Source organism: Oncorhynchus nerka, linkage group LG23 (genome assembly GCF_034236695.1).
Source record: "Oncorhynchus nerka isolate Pitt River linkage group LG23, Oner_Uvic_2.0, whole genome shotgun sequence".
NCBI classification, from domain to species: Eukaryota; Metazoa; Chordata; class Actinopteri; order Salmoniformes; family Salmonidae; genus Oncorhynchus; species Oncorhynchus nerka.
Window position 1 is genome coordinate 35,392,576 of NC_088418.1, and position 25,230 is coordinate 35,417,805.

Genomic DNA, 25,230 nt, shown 5'->3' on the forward strand with positions numbered 1-25,230 from the left:
CTGGTTTTCTGATTCATCTTTCAAATGATTAGGACATGTAAACACCTTAATCTGCATTCCCACATTGTATTTGATCTGCGCATGTGCTAGCACCAGCACCATCCCTCTTTAGTGAGAGTAAAGTGTGTTCGGAACAACTGAATGTATGCATCTTAGAAGTAGTTTTCACATGTCCGAACTCAGAATCAAATATTCTTCCCAAAAATACCATGGTCGAGAGTGCAATCAGTTAGCCTGATTTCAGATGTGTTCATGTAAACAAGATTATTAGGGAAATCTTTCTTCTTGCAGAGCCTGTAAATGTTTTCGTAGAACTATTATATTCACAATAATCACATTATTGTGTGCATGTAACCATACTCACTGAGTCTCAGTTTGAAGGACCTACATGTAACATTTTAGCCATAATTTCAATTTCTTCATGGTGTTTTGAAGGACACTGCTGCGAAATGCCAAAAATGGCTTACTACTGCTTCTTACCTTATCATAATATTATCAGTTACAAGGAAGAAGATTTGTATTGCTGACGTTTTTGCTTTTGTTGTCTACCTTCTGAATGAGAACCAATCCTAATTCAGGAAGTTGTACACACAACAACAGACGGGACATATAGTTGCTGAATGCTAATTTGCTTATAAAAAAAACAAATTAGCAGCGTTGCGCAGCATTCTAAGTATGTTTAATCACATGAATTTCTATTCCTTTGCAACTAGTGGTATGTATCTGAAATGTGATACTAGTAAATGGTATATGTTACTTATAGAATACATATTGAAACACTACAATCTCATGAAACAAAGACTATTTAAGGTTAACATAAAGAATAAACACCCAGTTCAAAGCTTATAGACTAATATTATGTATTAACTAATGTCACCAAAGATTATTGTCCCCAATTTATTCAAAGTGTCTTGTTGTATTCTATTGTTAAATAAATGGAAATTATATCTGTAGTTGACTAAGATCTGTGCAGACGTACCTATTAGTAAGCCTAAAAAACTTTGGCATTGCTCAGGGTTTTTAGCTGGTTGTACGTGTTTTTGTGAGAAAAACATGTCTCCCCTGATGTAAAATGGTTTCTCTGCCCCTCTTACCAGTGGTCACATCGTGGTTGATACCAGCTACTGAAATCTCTGCATTGCCGATTGGGTTGTTGTTGTTATCATACACCATTCCTTTGATCCCATGATGCACCTGGAGAGGGCGGAAGGAAAGTTTACTGAACCCCCCCCAAAAGAGCAAGAAAATAATCCTTTGCTTTTATAATACTACACATTAGAGCTGGGCGATATGGAATACAACGACATACAGTGCATTCGAAAAGTATTCAGACCGCTTCCATTTTTCCACATTTTGTAACGTTACAGCCTTATTCTAAAAAGGATGAAATCTAATTTTAATCTACACACAATAGCCAATAATTAAACATTTTTTGCAAATGTATAAAACAGAAATACCTTATTTACGTAAGTATTCAGACCCTTTGGTATGAGACTCGAAATTGAGCTCAAGTGCATCCTGTTTCCATTGATCATCCTTGAGATGTTTCTACAATTTGATTGGAGTCCAGCTGTGGTAAATTCAATTGATTGGACATGATTTGGAATGGCACACCTCTATATGAGGTCCCACAAGTGACAATGCATGTCAGAGCAAAAACCAAGCCATGAGGTGGAAGGAATTGTCCATAGAGCTCTGAGACAGGATTGTGTCGAGCTACAGATCTGGGGAAAGGTACCAAAAAATGTCCGCAGCATTGAAGGTCCCAAGGACACAGTGGACTCCATCATTCTTAATTGGAAGAAGTTTGGAACCACCAAGACTCTTCCTAGAGCTGGCCAAACTGAGCAATGGGCCTTGGTCAGGGAGGTGACCAAGAACCTGATGGTTACTCTGATAGAGCTCCATAGTTCATCTGTGGCGATGGGCAAACCTTCCGGAAGGACAACCATCTCTGCAGCACTCCACCAATCAGGCCTTTATGGTAAAGTGGCCAGACGGAAGCCACTCCTGAGTAAAAGGCACATGACAGCCCGCTTGGAGTTGGCCTGAATGCCAAGTGTCGTGTCTGGAGGAAACCTGCCACCATTTCTACGGTGAAGCATGGTGATGGCAGGATTGTGCTGTGGGGATGTTTTTCAGCGCAGCGCCAGGGACTGGGAGACGAGTCAGGATGGAGGGAACGATGAGTACATAGAGTTCCTTGATAAAAACCTGCTCCAGAGCGCTCAGGACCTGAAACTGGGGTGAAGGTTCACCTTCCATCAGGACAAAGACCCTAAGCACACAGCCAAGACAACGCAGGAGTGGCTTCGGGACAAATATCTGAATGTCCTTGAGTGGCCCAGCCAGAGCCCGGACTTGAACCCGTTCGACCATCTCTGGAGAGTCCTGAAAATAGCTGTGCAGCAACGCTCCGTATCCAACCTGACAGAGCCCGAGTGGATCTGCAGAGAGGAATGAGAGAAACGTCCCAAATATAGGTGTGCCAAGCTTGTAAGGTCATACCCAAGAAGACTTGAGGCTGTAATTTCTGCCAAAGGTGCTTCAACGAAGTACTGAGTAGAGGGTCTGAATACTTATGAAATGTGATATCTGTTTTTTGTTTTTATAAATTTACAAAAACTTGTTTTTGCTTTGCCATTATGGGGTATTGTGTGTAGATTAATGAGGGAAAAAACTATTTCATCAATTTTAGAATACGCTGCAACGTAACAAAATGTGTAAAAAGTCAAAGGGGTGTGAATACTTTCTGAATGCACTGTATATATTTTTTGATGCAGTTACTTTCCATTAGCGTCAGGCATCTAGACAAATTTTTTCCAGCGCTAAGGAAACAGATGGTATGATTCAAGAAAAAACTTGTCTATTTCATCTAACACAGGGCTGCCCAACCCTCTTCCTGGAGATCTACCTTCCTGTGGGTTTTCAGTCCAACCCTAATATAACACACCTGATTCTACTAATTAGCTGCTCAACAAGACCTAAACTAGCTGAATCAGATATGCTAAATTAGGGTTGGACTGAACCTACAGGACAGTAGATCTCCAGGAAGAGGGTTGGGCAGCCATGATCTAACATATCCATGGAATGCATTAATATTTTGATGTGCAACCTGTTAAAATGGGATCCAGAATTATCAGATTTATTTTGGGATCTTTACAGATGAATTTGCCTACATTTTGTGTGCAAATTGACCTAGGCCTATACTACTTAATTCACCACCTGAGTAAGTGGGAACTCAAAACACTTAACTAGAGAGCTAACTCCAAATATGATCTTGTTGCTAGATAGCCATGTAATTGATAAATGGGATCAGTAAAAGTAATGTCCTACCAAGACCTTCCAGCACTAGGCATAGGCTTCTTGATGTATTCACTGCAAATGGGACCATTTGCTCTGTGGGTGCAACAAAACCATACTACATAGCCTACTCCAATTGTGAAATGGTATTGAGGGTTGAGAAATTAATTATATACCCACAGAAAGCTGATACTCTCCTCTCTTTAACAATAACATCAGTAGTTGCTTTAAAACAGTTTTTCCAGAAATTGCATTTTGAAATGCGCAACGATCATATGCTTGTGCTTATGCCTTCCGAGTGGCGCAGTGGTCTAAAGCACTGCATCGCAGTGCTAGAGGCATCACAACAGACCCGGGTCTGATCCCGGGCTGTATCACAGCTGGCCGTGATCGGGTTAGGGAAGTGTTTGGTCAGGGTAGGCGGTCATTGTAAATAAGAATTTGTTCTGACTTGCCTAGTTAAATAAATGTAAACATATTTTTTATAAAAATACAAATCTGAATGCATCTCTCCCTCTGTTCTCAGAGACAGGAAGTGAGAGTGGCTCGGTCACACAGCAGCCAGCAGCAAAACACAGCAGGAATCAATATAATGCACATTACTGTTGATCAAATAATAGTTTTACAACAAACATCTGCAGGAACGTTGTTTAGCAAATCACCAAAAATTACTGACCTAACCAAAATCTACTGATACTGTGCTACAGTAAGGGTGTGTGTGTGTGTGTGTGTGTTATGGAGAGAGAGATTAGAGAAAGTACCTGCTCCAGGAAGGAGATCAGGGCCTCTCTGTTGCCCAGCCATTCTCTTGACAGGGCTGATGCCGGGGGGAACTTGTCACAGCTGAGTTCCAGAGTGATCTCAAAGCAGTTGGTGTATAGGTAGTTAAAGTCCTGCATTCCTGTGGAGAGACACAATACTGTTAAAGTGAAGGTACACTGCACACATCTACACAAAGATTTTTCTATGCTCTTTTTTCATCATACTTTTTAAATTATTTGGGAACAATGGGTACTTTAGAAAGAGATTAATCAAAGATGAATGTTAACATGCACACCACCCCCATCTATTATACTGTACATTCCCCTCCATATGTATTTGAACAGTGAAGCTAAATTGTTTAATTTGACTCCATACTCCGACAGATTTGAGACATAATGTTTCATATTAGGCGACAGTACAGAATGTCAGCTTTTAGGGTATTTTCATCTGTTTTACCATTTAAAAAACGAAAGCACTTTTATCTAGTCCCATTTGAAGAAGTCATATGTTTGTATAAACTCATTTATAGTGTATTTAACACTAGAACTGCTGACCGGTCATTTTGACTGATCGGGATTATATATTTTTTCTCACTTTTTCATTTTTTAACTCACACACCCCTCCATCCTTTAATTTTCCTGAATAAGTCTATAACACACTGCCATTGTTAGAATCTAGCTTTTTTTTATAACCCAACCTTGATCTGTACTTCTCCACAACTTTGTCCCTGCCCTGTTTGGAGCGCTCCTTGGTCTTCACGGTGCTTGGTGGTGCCCCTTGCTTAGTGGTGTTGCAGACTCTGGGGCCTTTCAGAACAGGTGTATATATACTGAGATCATGTGACAGATCATGTGACACTTAGATTGCACACAGGTGGACTTTATTTAACTAATTATGTGACTTTTGAAAGTAACTGGTTGCACCAGATATTATTTAGGGGCTTCATAGCAAAGGGGGTGAATACATATACACACACCACTTTTTGTGTTATTTTGTTTTATTATTTTTTGAAACAAGTTATTATTTTAATTTCACTTCACCAATTTGGACTATTTTGTGTATGTCCATTACATGAAATCCAAATAAAAATCCATTTAAATTACAATTTGTAAATGCAACAAAATAGGAAAAACGCCAAGGGGGATGAATACTTTTGCAAGGCACTGTACTTGTAGTATTGGTAACCATCTGGATGTCACAGTGACATGCCATTTAGCTAACGTTGCGACAAGCCAGTGCAAATGACCAGTGCAAAGGTGTTGTATAGAGGTTCTTGCCATCATGAGTTGCTTCCCACCGGGCAGAGATTGCTTCCCACCGGGCAGAGGTTGCTTCCCACCAGGCAGAGGTTGCTTCCCACCGGGCAGCTGTATCACATATCGCCGGCGGTAGCTAACGTGGCCAATTTCCCAGGTAACAAGGGACGTAACTGAGACATTTGTAACATTCCCGTTAAGTCTTCCAGAGGTACTGAATGTCATGGGACATTATAGGCACATTCATAACGTTTCTAATAAGCATTATAGAGGTTATAAATATCCGTTCGCTATACAGCCATCATAGGAAAATTCAAACCGTTCCTTGGTAGTCTATGAAAGGTTCTGAATATCATGTTATTTTGGAGATATCCTAGGAACATTTCATAACATTAGATTTAGAGCTATGGTTTGTCTTCATATAACGTTACAATTGGAATGATAGAAATACATTTTGGAACGTTGTCTGTAAGTCAAGTGGTGGTACACTTGTGACATTGTCTTTCTAATAGTGTAGGAACTTTTTTTTACATTCTAATTAAGTACTTTAGATGTTCTGAATGTCAGGACACTTTGGTGACATTGTAGTAGTTTTTGTAACGTTACCAGAAGGTTCCTGAAATGTACTGAATGCCTGGTCACTTTGACAATATTTCACATAACATTCCCAATGACTCTAGTAGATGTGAATGTCAGATCCCTAAATATCGGGTCAAATTCGGGATATCGTAGTAACCCAGCTAAGAAAAGGAAGTTCAAGGACGTGGCCACAAAGTTATTTTAGTCCCCACATAAGTCATGGTAACGTTATGTGGTGTCAGCTGACAAAACTTACATCCCAAGTGTCCCAAGTCTTTTCATGACGTTAAAATGTCATGGATCTTAAATAGCTAAATGACGTTAGTAACGTTATAAGAGACGTCCTTGAAACTTCCCTGAACGTGCATACTGTTACGTACCTTATTGCTACTGCAGGTACCCACTGATGAAAGTTACGTTCCCAGTGGTTACCAGAAACTGCATTTTGTGGGGCTCTCAATGTACTTTCTGACGTTTAACACGTTATGCGGTTGACCTAAAAAAATTATGTTTTCATGAAACCTCTCGTAGATGTATGTCGGGAACCTCAGGGTTCTCTATGGTGTTTTAGGTCAGGGCGGGACTAGGGGGGTTTCTAGCTATTATATTTCTATGTTGGTGTGTGTGTATGGTTCCCAATTGGAGGCAGCTAATGATCGTTACCTCTAATTGGGTATCATACTTAGTGTACACCTGCGATGTGGGATATTGTTTTGTATGAGTGCCTATGTGCGCTATGTATTTCACGATCGTTATATCTTTGTTGTTTTGGAAGTTTCACTATCATTAAAATGTGGAACTCTACTCACGCTGCGCCTTGGTCCAATTGTTCATACGACGGTCGTGACAGAATATCCCACCAAGTCAGGACCAAGCAGCGTGCCCAGGAGGTGAAGGAGAGTTGGTCATGGGAAGAGATACTAGGTGGATGCGAGACCCTCCCTTGGCGGGAGTTGCTGAGGAGTAAAGGAGGAGAGCGAGGACACCGGGGTCCGCGGCCACAAACAGCCCAAGGGCAACCCCAAGTTTTCTTTTTTGGGATGGGGCACAAGGGGCGGTCGGCTGAGTCGAGGAGAGAGCAAGAGACCGTCTGGGAGTCGATAGAGCAGTTTGAGGAGGGATATCGGAGAGAGATGTTGGCTAGGAGTATGCTGCAGCGCAGCCGTTTTGAAGAGCATGTCATCAGTCCGGTACAACCTGTGCCGGCTCCACGCACCAGGCCTCCAGTGCGCCTTCCCAGCCCAGTACGTCCTGTGCCGGCTCCCCACACTCGCCCTGAAGAGCATGTCATCAGTCCGGTGAAACCTATGCTGGCTCCACGCACCAGGCCTCCAGTGCGCCTCCCCAGCCCGGTACGGCCTGTGCCGGCTCCCTGCACTCGCCCTGAAGAGCGTGTCATCAGTTCGGTGCAACCTGTGCCGGCTCCAAGCCTCCAGTGCGCCTTCCTAGGCTGGTACGTCCTGTGCCGGCTCCCCGCACTCGCCCTGAAGAGTGTCACCAGCCCGGTGCAACCTGTGCCGGCTCCATGCACCAGGCCTCCAGTGCATCTCCCCAGCTCAGTACGTCCTGTGCCGGCTCCCCGTACTCGTCCACCACTGCGTGTGTACAGTCTGGAGTCTCCAGCGACGATTCACGGTCCAGAGCTTCCAGTGTTGGTTCACGGCCCGGAGACGATCCGCGACCCGATGGTTCCTGCGCCGGTGCCATGGCCGGAGCCTTCCACTGTGCCGATGCCCAGTCTAGGTACGGCGTCCAGTCCTGATCCATGGCCGGAGCCTTCCTCTGCGCCGGTGCCCAGTCCAGGCACGGCATCCAGTCCCCCTCCATGGCCAGAGCCTTCCTCTGCGCCGGTGCTCAGTCCAAGCACGGCGTCCAGTCCCCCTCCATGGCCAGAGCCTTCCTCTGCGCCGGTGCTCAGTCCAGGCATGGCCTTCAGTCCCGCTCCATGGCCAGAGCCTTCCTCCGCGCCGGTGCTCAGTCCAGGCACGGCCTCGAGTCTCGCTCCATGGCCGGAGCCCGCCTCTGCCCCAGTGCCCAGTCCAGGCACAGCGCCCGGCTTCATGGCCGGATCCACAGTCCGAGCGAGGGCTACGTCCTGCACTGGAGCCGCCACCGACGCTAGTTGCCCACCCTAACTCTCCCCATATAGGTTCAGGTTTTGCGGTCAGGGTCTACACCTTTGGGGGAGTACTGTCAAGCTGACATTTTGGGAACCTTCATAACATTCTCAGTTAGTCCTTTCAATGTTCTAAATTTCAGGTCAATGTCGTGATATAATAATTCAGAACGTTTGGTATAGAGCCATGCATAACTACATCTAAAGTTGCATTATACATAGACATTATGGAACAATGTCAGTATATCAAGTGGTGGTATATCTGACTACATGTGGATATTAGTTAGTTTTCAGTAAGTACTTTGGAGGTTCTGAATATCAGGACACTTTGGTGACATTGTAGTAGTATTTGTAATGTTCACAAAAAGTTCCTCAAATGTACAGAATGTCAGACTACTTTGTGAATATCCAAAGAACATTTTGGAACGTTTATTTGAGAGTTGTGATGTGTCTACAAACAACGTTGCAATTATGTTACTAAAGAAACATTACAATATTTTTTAAGGTACCATATGAGTAATAAATAGACATTCTGGAATATATACACAAAGTAAATACAGTGTATATCATAATACATACAGTGGGGCAAAAAGGTATTTAGTCAGCCACCAATTGTGCAAGTTCTCCAACTTAAAAAGATGAGAGAGGCCTGTAATTTTCATCATAGGTACACTTCAACTATGACAGACAAAATGAGAAAAAAACAGAGGTCAAACGTTTTCTGTAAGTCTTCACAAGGTTTTCACACACTGTTGCTGGTATTTTGACCCATTCCTCCATGCAGATCTCCTCTAGAGCAGTGATGTTTTGGGGCTGTTGCTGGGCAACACGGACTTTCAACTCCCTCCAAAGATTTTCTATGGGGTTGAGATCTGGAGACTGGCTAGGCCACTCCAGGTCCTTGAAATGCTTCTTACGAAGCCACTCCTTCGTTGCCCGGGCAGTGTGTTTGGGATCATCAGAACTTGTACAATTGGTGGCTGACTAAATACTTTTTTGCCCCACTGTATATTAAAACAATGCTAAAATCAAAGAAACATATGATTGCTAAGACTGTCCTTTCTTTATTCTCTAATGAAGCCATGCAGGAAAAGTCAGGAATTTAAGACTCAACATTAACTTGAATGTGGCACACTGCAGCTTTGCTTTCATGTCAAGGACCAGATTGCTAATGAAGGACAGCCTGTATGGAGCCTGGATAGTGCTGCTTGTGGTTGTGGATCCATGTGAAGTTGTTCCATGTGTAACGGTGCAACCCTGTGTGTGAAAAAACTTGTAGCCGAGTGAGGATAAATACCTGACTGCTCCACAGTAGTCTTGTGGCAGCAGTGACTCTGGGTAAGAGCTGGTCTTGGAACCTATCCCCAAATATGACTGCCAAAGGAAAGAGGGCCTTTAGTGTAGGATAAAGTAAGAGTAGCAGTGGAGTGAGATAAGATATGTCAAATAGTGGGTATGAGGAAGCAAGGAGCCTGGTACAGTGCATCAAGTCCCATATCCAGGAAGTTTATGAAGTTCAACGCAGCCTATCCAACCTGTTTAGTTGGGGTCTCTAGCATGCCTGCTATGTTCCAGATGACGATTGCTGAAGTACATTTTGAGATGCAACCCAAAGCCAGTGGGAGTGGGTTGGCGACATGACCAGGTTCTCAAGACTATTGCAGATGCAGTAAGTACAGGAATCGGCATTGGCAAGCAAGTATATTGTGAAGGAATGCCTTTCGTGCCTTTGAAGCAGAATAGCAGAACTGTTTAATCAATTGATGACAAAGCCTGTTTCCCTATGTGTAACCCATTTGGTCTGTTTTGATCATCCTGTATGCTGTCTTGTTGAAGAACGACGTGCCCTCGGTGGCATTTTTCTTGCACACAGGGCCTAGCTTTCTTGACACAAATGGCTCTCGGCTCCATGATGTAACCCATGCTGAAATCATCATTCTGATCTAAGTGCCCTCATCAGCCATGTTCCATCAATGTCAATACAGATCAGGGATACTTTGACTCACCACTGTGGACTGTGTACCCATCATCTTCATTCATTCATGTTTGTATGCTTACATTATTTGCATATCTTGTAATAAATCCAGATTCAACCTTTCCGCATTTTCCTAGTGAAGATGATTTTACTTTATCACAAGCATGGCCCAATGCTGAGCAAATCACCTTTATTAGAGATCAGCAATATCCAAATCATCAATATGGAAATAACCAGCTGGAGGTTCGTTGGCCGATGCTGTTGAACAAGCCATTCAAAGCAAACAGAGGTTATTCAAAGTGGATATCTACCCTGAGCTTTGAATATCACTCCATGACAGAGATCCCAAAATATTGGGGCCAGCATTCTTGTGTTTGGAGTAAAGGAAGTGGATCCAGCTCTTCCCTCCCGCAATGTATTTTTGCATAATTTTACCGATTTAATAAATGTAAGGAAATTCATCAGGTCATTTTGACCTCAGTATAGGCCTGCCGTGGTTGCTCCACTAAAAGTTTAGCGATTATGCTGTGGTACTTAGAGGTAATTTGTGGTTTAGTACAGGACCCTGCGTCACCCCTTCATTGCTCCAGACCAGCGCAAGGGGCAGTAAAGAGCACTGATTATGCTTTTGGGTCCTACTGTGTCTCTGACAATGAATGGGTGACATAAACCTAAATAGAAGCTGATAATTGTACACAACTTCAGTATTACTTACTGAACCTGTTGTTACACTAAGGTTTTTATTATTTATTTTGCCCAATGCTAACCAGTCACATTGTACAGTGCATGAGTGGTGCAATGGTCTAAGACACTGCATAACAATACAAGCTGTGTTGCTACAGATGCTGGTTCAATACCTGTGCCAGCCTCTACTGGGAGACCAATGAGATGACTGTAGGTTTTTGGTTCCTCCCTCTAAAAACAGAAATAAATCATTCTAAAAAACAAACTGGCTTTATTTACAAATTAGTAACAATGTCTCACCCCATGTTCAAGACAGGCTTTTTTCACACTCATTTTACGTAATTTTTTAAAACTAAGCCATTATTATTATTAATTTAGTATTATTTGAATGCCCCCTGGATATTCTCACAGATATATTATTAACCCTCTTATTAGCAGGACAATATATATTGGTCACGTGCCTCCCGAGTGGCGCACATGGCTCACTGAGTGCTTTCCAGTTCTCCAGCTGTATCCACTGAAAGCGCGCAAGGTTCAAGGCACGAGGACAGGGGGACGGGATGGGCCGCGCACAGAAGACGGACCTAGCCCATGGGGAAGGGAGGAGGAGGAAATGTGAGGGGGGTGGACCACCATCCTGCCCCACTGGGTAGCACAGAGCAACACTTTAATATGCATTGCACTAATAATGGCACTGACTAGGGAAACGTTCCCGCTGTTCTTAGTGCCAGTCTGCACATTCAGACTAAAACAATGTAACTAATAATGGCATCTTTATGCATTCGTTAATAAAATAATGATAAAAATAGTATTTCAAAATTCAGATGTCTATTTAGTTATGGATCCACAATGAATTACTATGGGAATAAATATCACTTAATAACAGAAATACCCTCCAATCCTCCAATCTTCAATGTGTAATTATTGGCGGAGAGTTACGTCATATTTTTTTATATACTGTAGGCCTACGGTAGGCAAAATAAGTCTCCCTAGTGTTGAGTAATGTGCTGTTAAAAGTGTTGTAGGTCTTACATATTTAAAGATCATATTGACGTTAGAAGCAATAGGATTTGAAGCAATAGCCTACAACTATTTTGCGTTGCAGTGAGACAAGCATGGGGACTGGTCTTGATAAATCAATGAGATTTTTATTTTCACTGAATCTCCGTTTTGGTATTGGTTAGAGTACAATTATGGTGTGGAAAAGTTATGCTCTTAGTGTAACATTTATTTACATAATTTCTTGTCACGAACTCCACAAACTCCTGTCACAAACTCGGACACCTCCTGTGCCTCGATTTTTTGGGTGATTTAAATATGGACTGGCTTTCATCAAAATGCCCATTCAAGAAAAATACTGTAACTAGCGCCTGCAATCAGATTAATGTTATCAGCCAACCTACCAGGGTAGTTACAAACATCACAGGAATGAAATCATCAACATGTACTGATCACATCTTTACTAATGCTGCAGAAATGTGCTTTAAAGCAGTATCCAAATATAGTAGCCATATCTAGAATAACCAAAGTTCCAAAGGCTGGGCCTAATATAAAGTGAGTGTGGAAGAGGTGAAACAAATTGTTGTCTGTCAACAATGACAAGCCACTAGGGTCTGACAACTTGGATGGAGAATGATCGAGGATAAAAGTGGATGATATTGCCACTACTATTTGCCATATCTTCAATCTAAGCCTACTGGAAAGTGTGTGCTTTCAGACCCGGAGGGATGCAAAAGTCATTCTGCTACCTAAGAATAGTAAAGCCCCCTTTACTGGCTCAAATAGCCGACCAATCAGCCAAATAGCAACCCTTAGTAAAGTTTTGGAAAAAATTGTTTGACCAGATACAATGCTATTTCACAGTAAACACATTGCCAACAGACTTTCAGCATGCTTATAAGGAAGGATATTCAACAAGCACAGCACTTACACAAAGGAATGATGGGAGAAATGGATGATAAAAATATTGTGGTGGCTATTTTGTTACACTTTAGTGCGGCTTTTGACATTGTCGATCATAGTTTGCTGCTGCGGAAATGTGTGTTCTGGATTTACACCAGCCTGCAACATTGTGGATGAAGAGTTACCTGTCTAACAGAACACAGAGGGTCCAGGTAGAATCAGAAATTCCCTAGGGCAGCTGTCTAGGCCTCTTACTTTTTTCAGTCTTTACTAACGAGATGCCGTTGGCAGATGACTCAACATTATACATGTCAGCTACTATGACTGCAACAGTTAACAAAGAGCTGCAGTTAGTTTCAGAATAGCTGGCAAGGAATAAGTTCAATCTTTACTAATGACATGCCACTGGCCTTGTGTAAAGCCAGTTTGTATGGGGATGTGTCAACACTATACATGTCAATTTCAGAATCGGCGGAAAGGAATGCTAGTCGTAAATATTTCTAAAACTAAAAGCGTTGTATTTCGGACAAATCATTCACTAAACCCTAATTTTCAACTAAATATTGTAATAAATTATGTGGAAATTGAGCAAGTTGAGGTGATTAAATTGCTTGGAGTAACCCTGGATTGTAAACTGTCATGTTCAAAACGTATTGATACAACAGTAGCTAACATGGTACAGATCAGACTTGTTGCCCACTCTTCAAGGCAAAACTGCTCCAGCTCCTTCAAGTTGGATGGGTTCCGCTGGTGTACAGCAATCTTTAAGTCATACCACAGATTCTCAATTGGATTGAGGTCTGGGCTTTGACTAGGCCATTCCAAGACATTTAAATGTTTCCCCTTAAATCACTTGATTGTTGCTTTAGCAGTATTCATCCATCATTCCTTCAATTCTGACCAGTTTCCCAGTCCCTTCTGATGAAAAACATCCCCACAGCATGATGCTGCCACCACTATGCTTCACTGTGGAGATGGTGTTCTTGGGGTGATGAGAGGTGTTGAGTTTGCACCAAACATAGCCTTTTCCTTGTTTGGCCAAAAAACTCAATTTTAGTCTCATCTGACCAGAGTACCTTCTTCCATATGTTTGGGGAGTCTCCCACATGAGGAGAGCTCCTTGGTCTTCATGGTACCGCTTTCTTGTTGGTGCCCCTTGCTTCGTGGTGTTGCAGACTCTGGTGCCTTTCAGAACAGGTGTATATGTACTGAGATCATGTGATAGATTATGTGGCACTTAGATTGTACACAGGTGTACTTCATTTAACTAATTATGTGACTTCTGAAGGTAATTGTTCTTTGCACCAGATCTTATTTAGGGGCTTCATAGCAAAGGGGGTGAAAGCATATTCATGCACCACTTTTCCGTTTTTTGTTTTTTAGAATCTTTTGAAAAAAGCAATTTTTTTCATTTTACTTCAACAATTTGGACTATTTTGTAATGTCCATTACATTAAATCAAAATAAAAATATATTTAAATTACAGGTTGTAATGCAACAAAATAGGAAAAACGCCAAGGGGGATGAATACTTTTGCAAGGCACTGTAAATGTATGATTGTAATGGGTTTATGTGGATTTTGAGATGGAGAAACATTTTGTTTAAACTTTTTGTAATGCTCGCAAGTATGGACGCACAGTGTTTCAAACGTACATTTTTGACTTACATGATTATTATATTGTGGATGTTTATTTACACAGTAATTATTATTCAACATATGTATTTGATCTCACAATCTCTTGGTTCACATCAAAACTGTCATCATATGTAGAAGCTGGACAACATAGTTTAAATTAAGCCTTTAAAATCGGTAAAGATCAATATATACCCAAGCCACCGGGAGAGAGTGAGCTGTCAGTTATATACAACAGTGAACCAACCTGTGGGTAAAGCGACACTGTAACTCGAACCCAACAAGCCATGGCTTTCCTAAGAGTAAAAGACAAAGAACAATTTGGAGATGTAACAGACAGCTGAAGGGTATACAGGAAAACAAAGCTAAAATGCTCACCAAAACAAACAAACCGTTACAATTAGCCTGAACTTTAAATGAATTAAATTGAGTTGTGTCACTGATCTAGATGCAATACCCCATAATATCAAAGTGGAATTATGTTTTTTGTAATGTTTACAAATTAATAAAAAATGGAAAGCTTAGTATTCAACACCTGTATTATGGCAAGACTAAATAAGTTCAGGAGCAAAACTGTGCTTAAGAAGTCACATAATATCAATCAATCAATCAAACTTACATCAGCTGATGTCACAAAGTGCTGTACAGAAACCCAGCCAATAACTCCAAACAGCAAGCAATGCAGATGAATGGACTCAATCTGTGTGCAATAATAGTGTTAAACATGTTTTTTAAACGACTACCCCATCTTTGTACCCCACACATCTTGTACCCCACACACTGTAAGGTCCCTCAGTTGAGCAGTGAAATTCAAACACAGATTCAACAGGGAGGCCAGGGAGGTTTCCCAATGCCTCGCAAAGAAGGGAACCTACTGGTAGATGATAACCAAAAAAAACAGTAATTGAATAACCCTTTGAGCATGGTGAAGTTATTAACTACACAGTCACTACAAAGATACAGGACTCCTTCCTAACTCAGTTGCGGGAGAGGAATGAAACCGCTCAGGGATTTCACCATGAGGCCAATAGTGACTTTAAAACAGTTACAGAATTGAATGGCTGTGAAAGGAGAAAACTGAGGATGGATCGACAACATTGTAATTACTCAACAATAATAATCTAAATGACAGACTTAAAAGAAGGAAGACAAAACATGCATACTGTTCGCAACAAGCCATTAAAATAATACTGCAAAACATGTGGCAAATCAATTAACTTTTTGTTGTGAATGCAAAATCTTATGTTTGGGACAAATCCAATTCAACAAATTGCAGAGTACCACTCTCCATAGTTTCAAGCATAGTAGTGAATCCTTCATGTTATTGGTATGCTTGTAATCTTTAAGGACTGGGGAGTTTATCAAGATACAAAATAATCCTATAGGAAAATCTGGTTCAGTCTGCTTTCCACTAGACAATGGGAGATTAATTCACTTTTCAGCAACACAATAACCTATAACACAAGGCCAAATCTACATTGGAGTTGCTTACCAAGAAGACTGTGAATGTTCCTGAGTGGACAAGTTACAGTTTTGATTTACATCTCAGATTAAATCTCAAATCTCAGATTATTACCAATCCCACAAATTATGACTCCAAACACCCAGAAAAGGCTACTCTCCTCAATGTTATCCTCACAAATAGTCCTGATAGGTATCAGTCTGGTGTTTTCTGTAATGACCTTAGTGATCACTATTTTACAACCTGTGTTCGTAACGGCTGCTCAGTGAAATGACCTGTCCTGATTTGTCATAGATGCTTGCTAAAAAACTTTAATGAGCAAGGCTTCCTTCATGACCTGGTAAATCGGTATAGAATCAGCTTGATCCCCTCTGTCGAAGATGCTTGGACCTTCTGTTTTGATATTTTCAGTGATATTATTAACAAAAACACCCCCATAAAGAAAATGAAAAAAAAAACAGGTTCAGCCCCTGGTTCGACCATGATCTTGCAGAGTTACTCCACCTCAAGAATTGCATTTGGCGAAAGGCTCGGCACATGCATACTCAGGCTGACTGGCTCTTGTTCAGCAAATTAGAAATAAATGCACTCAGGCTATCCGGAAGGACAAAGTTAGTTACTTTAAGCAGCAGTTTTATCTTTAATCACCACTTCATTAAGTAAGGATTCCTATTTGACTCAGCCATTCCTCCTTGCCCATCCAACATTTCCTCATCTCCCACCCATTCTAATGTGACTAGCCCCGATGCTCCTCCCTCTTTTTCCCCTGCCCCACTGCAAAGTTTCTCCCTGCAGGCTGTCACTGAGTCCAATGTGCTAGAGGAGCTCCTTAAACATGACCCCCAAAAAACATCTGGGTCAGATGGTTTAGACCATTTCTTCTTTAAGATTGCTGCCCCTATAATCGCCAAGCCTATCTCTGACCTTTTTAACCTGTATCTCCTCTCTGGGGAGGTTCCCATTGCTTGGAAGGCAGCCATGGTTAGTCTTTTATTTAAAGGGGGAGATCAAGCTGATCCTAACTGTTATAGGCCTATTTCTATTTCATCCTGTTTATCAAAAGTGTTGAAAAACTTGTCAATGATCAACTGACTGGCTTTCTTGATGTCTATAGTTAGTATTCTCTCTGGTATGCAACCTGGTTTCCGCTCAGGTTATGGATGGGTCACTGCAACCTTAAAGGTCCTCAATGATGTCACCATTGCCCTTGATTCTAAACAATGTTGTGCTGCTATTTTTATGAACTTGGCCAAAGCTTTTGAAACAGTAGACCATTCCATTCCTGTGGGCCGGCTAATGAGTATTGGTGTCTCTGAGGGTTCTTTGGCCTGGTTTGCTAACTTACTCTATTAAAGAGTGTAGTGTATAAAATCAGAACATCTTCTGTGTCAACCACTGCCTGTCACCAAGGGAGAACCCCAAGGTTCAATCCTAGGCCTCACACTCTTCTCAATGTACATCAACAACATAGATCAGGCAGTAGGAAGCTCTCTCATCCATTTATATGCAGATGATACAGTCTTATACTCAGCTGGCCCCTCCCCTGATTTTGTATGGCTAGACGGTACACTGTCCTTTTCTTTGCAAAAATCAAAGTTGCAGACTAAAGTTAATTCTATACTTGGTTCCTCTATCGTAATCGCTCCTCTTTCACCCCAGCTGCTTAACTAACCCTGATTCAGATGACCACCTTATCCATGCTAGATTACGGAGATGTAATTTATAGATTGGCAGGTAAGGGTGCTCTCAAGCAGCTAGATGTTCTTTACCCTTTGGCCATAAGATTTGTGACCAATGTTCATCATAAGACACATCATTGCACTCTATAATCTTCTGTAAACTGGTCATCTCTGTATACCCGTCGCAAGACCCACTGGTTGATGCTTATTTATAAAACCCTCTTAGGCCTCACTTCCCCCTATCTGAGATATCTACTGCAACCCTCATCCCCCACATACAACTGTTCAAACCACCGCATCTGCCTATGTCTGCATTCTGCATCTGCGGTGGAAGGTGACCGAGCTACAGTGGTGTTGGTCAGACCGTGAGACATCTTCTCATGAAAATGTATGTAGCGTCCGAACAGTTTGGCCTAGAAGCTATTATGACCACTCTATGGAAAGGGGAGAATCTCACAAACGCGATGGTTTTCCATTTTGACACCCCCACAAGTGTCACGGGACGGTAACCCATACAAACAAATTGAAGTATGGAGGTAGTTTTGTGCTAACAAAAATAAGGTGTTATAAAATGTGACAAAAAAGTGTATTTCCTGAGCTTTGTCCTATATCTGTCACGAGTCTGACCGAGGGTGGCTCCCCTTCCTGGTCGGGTGGCGCTCTATTAGCTACCACTGATTGTCTTTCCTCCCCCTCCTTGTATGTTTATTGTTAGCACCTGTTAGTGAGTCATTAGTTGGGCTTTATTAGACAGCCGGCGCGCCTGTTTTCGTCCCCCGTGTTTGGGGCATTTTGGTTTTGAGCACCCAGTGTTGCGTGAGTGCATTAAAGAGCACAGTATTGCACTCTCTGTTTCCTGCGTCTGACTCCACACCCACGACACCCGGAGCGTTACAATATCTCCTTGATATAGGACAGACACTTCAAAATCTTAATCCTCATGATAATTTATTTTGACTATCTTTTGTGCCATTTCTGAATGTGTTATTCAATGTGTTTCCATGGGCTATAGTAGAAAAGGCCAAATTCAATATTTGATTCAATATTTTATCACAACGGCTTAGACTATGTGATGACAGGTGATGCACAGCCATAACAAGTTATGATCAATAACATCAAGGGCTGAACTGAAATCTAACAATACAGCACCAACTATCATCTTATTATCCACATTTATTTTAGCTAATCATTAGTCATCTGAGTCAGTGCAGTACAAGTTGAGTGCCCTTCCCTGTATGTAAGTCAGGGAAGGGCACTCAATAGCATTGTATTTGTTCAAATACAATTCTCTCCATCAGATTACTAAGAACAGGCAGCAAACTGTTTAGGTGGCTGTTAGAGCCAGTAAAGGGTGCCTTAACATTTTTAGGTGGTGGAATTACTTTGGCTTTGGTTAACCTATTGACATGTAAGTTCTAAATATTAATAATGGCCCATACAGCATGAGTTCTTTTTGCATGAGGTACCAGAATTATATGATGCTGTTCTAGAATTTGATTGTTTAATTTTGTGCTATTCTCTGCAGCCCTCACTACATCAAGACCGCATTTTCTGCTTCACATTAGACTTTATAAAATAGTATTTTTTAACCACTCAATCTCTTAACCTTTCTGCCTATTGTAGTAGCAGCAAGAATCTATAGTATTATTGATAATGATATAATTATTTATATTTTCTATATTATATGTATTATTTTCTGAAAGAGGCCTTGGGTATTGCCCTGTCTGAATGACTGCGCATGTGAGACAGTGCGGAAAACCTGAGGTGTTAAGTCCGGTGTGTTTGATACAATAGTGGAGAGCAAACAATGTGAGAGCAAGGTATGAGGATATATTGCATATGGCTAAGGGAAACACTGACATCCGAAATACCTTTTAATTTTAAAAAAATGTAATAAATGTATTCTCCCCACTGCTACAGCAGTGCCTACATTTTATCATCATGTCAACATATTCTCACCACTGGACATGTAGCCTACAGATGCCTGCGTAGTCGCCAAGCGAGGAAGATATTTTGCAATCATCAAATGAGTATTATAGCTTGGATAGATTTTAGCCTGGTCGGGGCAGAGGAGAGTGAGAACAGGGTGGATCAAGTCATGTAAAGCAACAAAGTGTCGTACTTTGTTCAGATGATCTGTTTGAATGGTGTGTGCGGGTAATCAGCTATATTGTGTGCAGAGACCGTGGCATGAGTGAGGCGAGGTTGAAGGTGTAATTAGTTATTGTAAACTATGGAGCTAGACAGGATTATCTAGGTTCATGCTTTGGCATCATCTACGTGCTGAATGTTATGTGAGTGGACCAGTTATCGACTTCCTTCTAAAACGTGGTTACATTTGTATGAACTTAAAGTATTATTGACTACATTCTTGGATTAGGGAGTTTTCATTTGTCAAACATAAACAAACATGGCTGCCATCATAAAGAATTTAGCCACTGTTAGCTTAGCTGACACATATCTCTTTTCTAAACTATATTACATTTCTCCAAAGATGTGGCACATTGTAAACAAGTCTAGCTGTTAGGTCATTAATAACTTTTTTTTTTTTTCAGTGCAACCTGTTATTTAGATTTATTTATGAAATGAGTTTGGATGTGGATGTGTTACATGTGATGCTTGGCTGATGAAGTTCGCATTTATCTTTTACAGTAAAAGTTGAAATTGAGGAATACAGCTGCAAAGACCTTTATTTTCCATCAGTACAAATCATTGTTTAGATGCTTTGCAGACAACAATGCTGTTTAGAAGTGTTTGTTGCATCACACGTTCTGTTGCTACTGTTCCGATCACATACACTCCATGACCAAAAGTATGTGGACACCTGCTCGTCGAACATCTCATTTTAAAATCATAGGTATTTATATGGGGTTGGTCCCCCCTTTGCTGCTATAACAGCCTCCACTCTTCTGGGAAGGCTTTCCACTAGATTCTGGAACATCGCTGAGGGGACTTGATTCGATTCAGCCCCAAAAGCATTAGTGAGGTTGGGCACTGATGTTGTGCGATTAGGCCTGGCTCGCAGTCGTGTTCCAATTCATCCCAAAGGTGTTCGATGGGGTTGAGGTCAGGGCTCTGTGCAGGCCAGTCAAGTTCTTCCCCACCAACTAGAGGTCGACCGATTAATGAGAATGGCCGATTAATGAGGTTTTTTTTAAGTGTTTTTTTTTTACACCTTTATTTAATCTTTATTTAACTATGCAAGTCAGTTAAGAACACATTCTTATTTTCAATGCCGGCCTAGGAACGGTGGGTTAACTGCCTTGTTCAGGGGCAGAACGACAGATTTTTACATTGTCAGCTCGGGGGATTCAATCTTGCAACCTTACAGTTAACTAGGCCAACACTCTAACCACCTGCCTCTCATTGCACTCCACGAGGAGCCTGCCTGTTACGCAAATGCAGTAAGCCAAGGTAAGTTGCTAGCTAGCATTAAACGTATCTTATAAAAAACAATCAATCAGTCAATCATAATCACTAGTTAACTGCACATGGTTGATGATATTACTAGTTTATCTAGCGTGTCCTGCGTTGCATATAATCGATGTGGTGCGTATTTGCGAAAAAGGACTGTCCTTGCTCCAATGTGTACCTAACCATAAACATCAATGCCTTTCTTAAAATCAATACACAGAAGTATATATTTTTAAACCTGCATATTTAGTTAAAAGAAATCCAGGTTAGCAGGCAATATTAACCAGGTGAAATTGTGTCACTTCTCTTGCGTTCATTGCACGCAGAGTCAGGGTATATGCAACAGTTTGGGCCGCCTAATTTGCCAGACTTTTACGTAATTATGACATAACATTGAAGGTTGTGCAATGTAACAGGAATATTTAGACTTATGGATGCCACCCGTTAGATAAAATACGGAAAGGTTCCGTATTTCACGGAAAGAATAAACGTCTTGTTTTCGAGATGATAGTTTCCGGACTGGACCATATTAATGACCTAAGGCTTGTATTTCTGTGTGTTATTATGTTATAATTAAATCTATGATTTGATAGAGCAGTCTGACTGAGCGATGGTAGGCACCAGTAGTCTCGTAAGCATTCATTCAAACAGTACTTTCGTGCGTTTTGCCAGCAGCTCTTTGCTGTGCTTCAAGTATTGCGCTGCTTATGACTTCAAGCCCATCAACTCCTGAGATTATGCTTGTGTAACCGATGTTAAAATATTAAGTTTAAATATAACTCTGACTTGTGTGTGGTTTGTAAACTCTCCTCAATTAGTAATACAGGAAATTACCACGACAACGGCTGAGTTGTTGTTAAACCTAGACGTTTCCACTTCACAATAACAGCACTTACAGTTGACTGGGGAAGCTCTAGCACGGCATACATTTGACGAACTGACTTGTTGGAAAGGTGGCATCCTTTGAAAGTGCCACATTGAAAGTCACTGAGCTTTTTGGTAAGCCCATTGCCAATGTTTGTCTATGGATATTGCATGTCTGTGAGCTCAATTTATACAGCTGTCAGCAACTGGTGTGACTCAAATAGCCGAATCCACTCATTTGAAGGGGTATCCACATACTTTTGCATATATAGTGTATTTGCGATTGTACACTACAGGGACCACTCAACAATGATCACATATACAATACCGTTCAAAAGTTTGGGGTCACAAAAAAAGTCAATTAAAATAACATCAAATAGATCACAAATACATTGTAGACATTGTTAATGTTGTAAATGACTATTAACTGATATTTTTTATCGAATATCTACATAGGAATATCTACAGGCTCAACATTTCCAGAAGCAAAGAACTTTCTTCTGAAAATCATCAGTTTATTCTTGTTCTTAGAAATGATGGCTTTTCCATGCGAGAAATTGCCAAGAAACTTAAGATTTCGTACAGCACTGTGTACTACTCCCTTCACATAACAGCGCAAACTGTCTTTAACTCTAACTAGAATAGAAAGAGGAGTGGGAGGCCCCAGTGCACAACTGAGCAAAATGACAAGTACATTAGAGTGTCTAGTTTGAGAACAGACGCCTCACTAGTACTCGCAAAACGAGTCAGTCTCAACGTCAACAGTGAAGAGGCGACTACTGACTCTGCCTTCTAGGCAGAGTTCCTCTGTCCAGTGTCTGTGTTCCTTTCCCCATCTTAATATTTTCTTTTTATTGGCCAGTCTGATGTATGGCTTTTTCTTTGCAACACGGCCTAGAAGGCCAGCATCCTGGAGCCACCTGACCTTTTTTTGAATTGTTCTATTCATCTACAATCCAGGGGGCTCTAACAGGTCTCACAGTTAGCATCTTAACAGGTTTGTCAATAATTGGCTAAAATAATTTAACAAATATGGCTCTGAATATACGTATATATATATATATCAAACAGTCCATTTATATTTTGTAATGGGGCTATACATTTGGGTGAGGTTTTTTCTCGCCTAATAAAATTAAACCATCTAGTGTTCAGCAAAATAACAACACAATGTCAAATACAGTAGTTCGTCCTTTAAAAGTTGCAGCACAGCTTGCATGGTGCTGCAGAACTCTATGGCACATTATTTAATTGTCAACCACTGGTACCATTAATGCTAGTTAGTGCCTGTTTGACCACCAGAGGGCATCTTTGAGAAGCATTTGAAAGCCTTCAATATTGGCTGTCCATCGAGAATTTAAAACCTTTTTTTGCAAGAACATAGAATATGGGACTGATTTTAAGACATTTTTCTTAATTAATTAGATTAATATTATGGTGTTTCTATTCCAAGAAAAACAAAAAAAACTCTAGGTTTCCATTATGATGGAACGGAAAATATGCCACTGCACAAGACGATGGTTAGGAGTAGGCTACAGTACTGGGCAATTTAGCTAAAGAATACCCCTGTCGTGCGGGCACATGGGAGACAGGGGTTCAATTCCCTGATGGGGAGGAAAGAGTAGGCTGTCGTTGTAAATAAGAATTTGTTCTTAATAACCTCTTGAAACTAGGAAACTAGAAACTATTTTTATTTTGGGAAAAATAACGTTCACAAAGTAAACCGCCTATTTCTCAGGACCAGATGCTAGAACATGCATATAATTGACAGCTTAGGATAGAAAACACTAAAGTTTCCAAAACTGTCAAAATATTGTCTGTGAGTATAACAGAATTGATATTGCAGGCGAAAGCCTAAGAAAAATCCAATCAGGAAGTGACTCATGTTTTGAAACCGTTGTGTTCCTATGCACCCCTATTGGTCACTGAAAGGGATATCAACCAGATTCCTTTTCTACGTATTCCCTAAGGTGTCTACAGCATTGTGACGTAGTTTCACGCCTTTATGTTGAAGAATGAGCGTAAACGACTACATTGCGTAAGTGGCCAGCTGAGGGCTCTCAGAGTGATTCTTGCGTAAAAGACAGAGGTAGTCATTTTTCCTCTCGCTCCTACTGAAAGCCAATTGTCCCGGTTGATATATTATCGAATAGATATTTGAAAAACACCTTGAGGATTGATTATAAAAAATGTTTGCCATGTTTGTTGATATTATGGATATAATTTAAAAAACAATTTGGCGTTGTCGTGACCGCTATTTCCGGTGGATTTCTGAACCTAACATGACAAGCAAATGGAGGAATTTTGGGTATAAAATCATCTTTATGGGACAAAAGGAACATTTGCTGTCTAACTGGGAGTCTCATCAGTGAAAACATCCGAAGATCAAAGGTAAACGGTTAATTTGATTGCTTTTCTGATTTTCGTGACCAAGCTTCCTGCTGCTAGCTGGACATAATGCTATGCTAGGCCATTGATAAACTTACACAAACGCTTGTCTTGCTTTGGCTGTAAAGCATAATTTCAAAATCTGAGACGACAGGGTGATTAACAAAAGGCTAAGCTGTGTTTCACTATATTTCACTTGAGATTTCATGAACATTAATATTTTCTAGTAATATTTTTTGACCGTTGCGCTATGCTAATTAGTGTAGTTGATGGCAATTCTCCCGGATCCGGGATAGGTAGTTCCAAGATTAACTGACTTGCCTAGTTAAATAAATGTATAAATACACTAAGAGCATAACATTTCTAAAACCTAATTGTATTGTAACCAATACCCAAATGGAGATTCAATGAAAAAAAAAATCTCATTGATTTATCAAGACCAGTCACCACGCTTGTCTCAGAGCAGCTAAAATAGTTGTAGGCTATTGCTTCAAATCCTATTGCTTCTAACTTCAATATGCTCTTTACATAAATAAGACCTACGCCACATTTAACAGCATGTTACTCAACACTAGTGAGAATCATGTCGCCTACGGTAGGCCAAAAGTATATCGAAAAATATGACGTGACTCTCCGCCAATAATTACATATAGAGGATTGGAGAATTCTAAATTAAAACCAAAAGCATCCTCATGGGTCTCCCGGTTGTATATTGTCCTGCTAATAGCCCACAATTGGCTATTATAATACTATACATGGTGTCCAGGTCAGGATAACCAAAACATTTCTTTATTAAAGACTATCAGAAAGAATGTTGGTACTTATTTATTTTGATCCAAAGCCATGAATGAGTGAGTCACTCAGGTTTATGTAGGTATATGACTGTGTCATCAACTTCATAATATACAACGATATTTTGGAGGTCATTTTGTTTAAAAAACTAAATGAAAGTGAGTGATTGTAATCTGAATAAAGGCCAAAATAATATTTGGAAAGGCCAAAACATTTATTTCTGCTTTCAGAGAGAGAGAAACGCTGGGCCAATTGTGTGCCGCCCATAAAGCCCCAAAAATAGCCCAGCTAATAGCCATAACAGCGCTGTACAACGTGACCGTGTGTTTGAAAGAGGTTTTTCCAGTAAGCAACCATTTGTTTATCTTCATTAGACAACTTTGCTCCAATATTTCTGCAACTCAGTGATATTTATTCCCATAGT

General features: G+C 40.9%; 2 protein-coding genes across 6 annotated transcripts in view; both read right to left on the reverse strand.

The window, feature by feature from the left end:
- Window positions 1-25,230, reverse strand: part of cpn1 (carboxypeptidase N, polypeptide 1) — a 130,434-nt gene that overhangs the window by 13,170 nt on the left and 92,034 nt on the right. For 4 of the 5 annotated variants that reach the window (XM_029629805.2, XM_029629803.2, XM_029629804.2 and 1 more), the window contains 2 exons: window positions 4,065-4,204; window positions 1,095-1,194 (listed from right to left, as the gene is read on the reverse strand). The exons of the other annotated variant lie outside the window; for it this stretch is intronic. In XM_029629805.2, the coding sequence (XP_029485665.1) occupies window positions 1,095-1,194; window positions 4,065-4,204 (240 nt within the window). The remainder of the gene's footprint in view (window positions 1-1,094; window positions 1,195-4,064; window positions 4,205-25,230) is intronic. 5 annotated transcript variants of the gene reach the window in all.
- Window positions 6,167-25,230, reverse strand: part of LOC115106757 (uncharacterized) — a 32,164-nt gene continuing 13,100 nt past the window's right edge. Inside the window, exon 4 of the mRNA XM_065008069.1 lies at window positions 6,167-9,390. Within this exon, the coding sequence (XP_064864141.1) occupies window positions 7,558-7,962 (405 nt within the window). The 5' untranslated portion in view covers window positions 7,963-9,390 and the 3' untranslated portion in view covers window positions 6,167-7,557. The remainder of the gene's footprint in view (window positions 9,391-25,230) is intronic.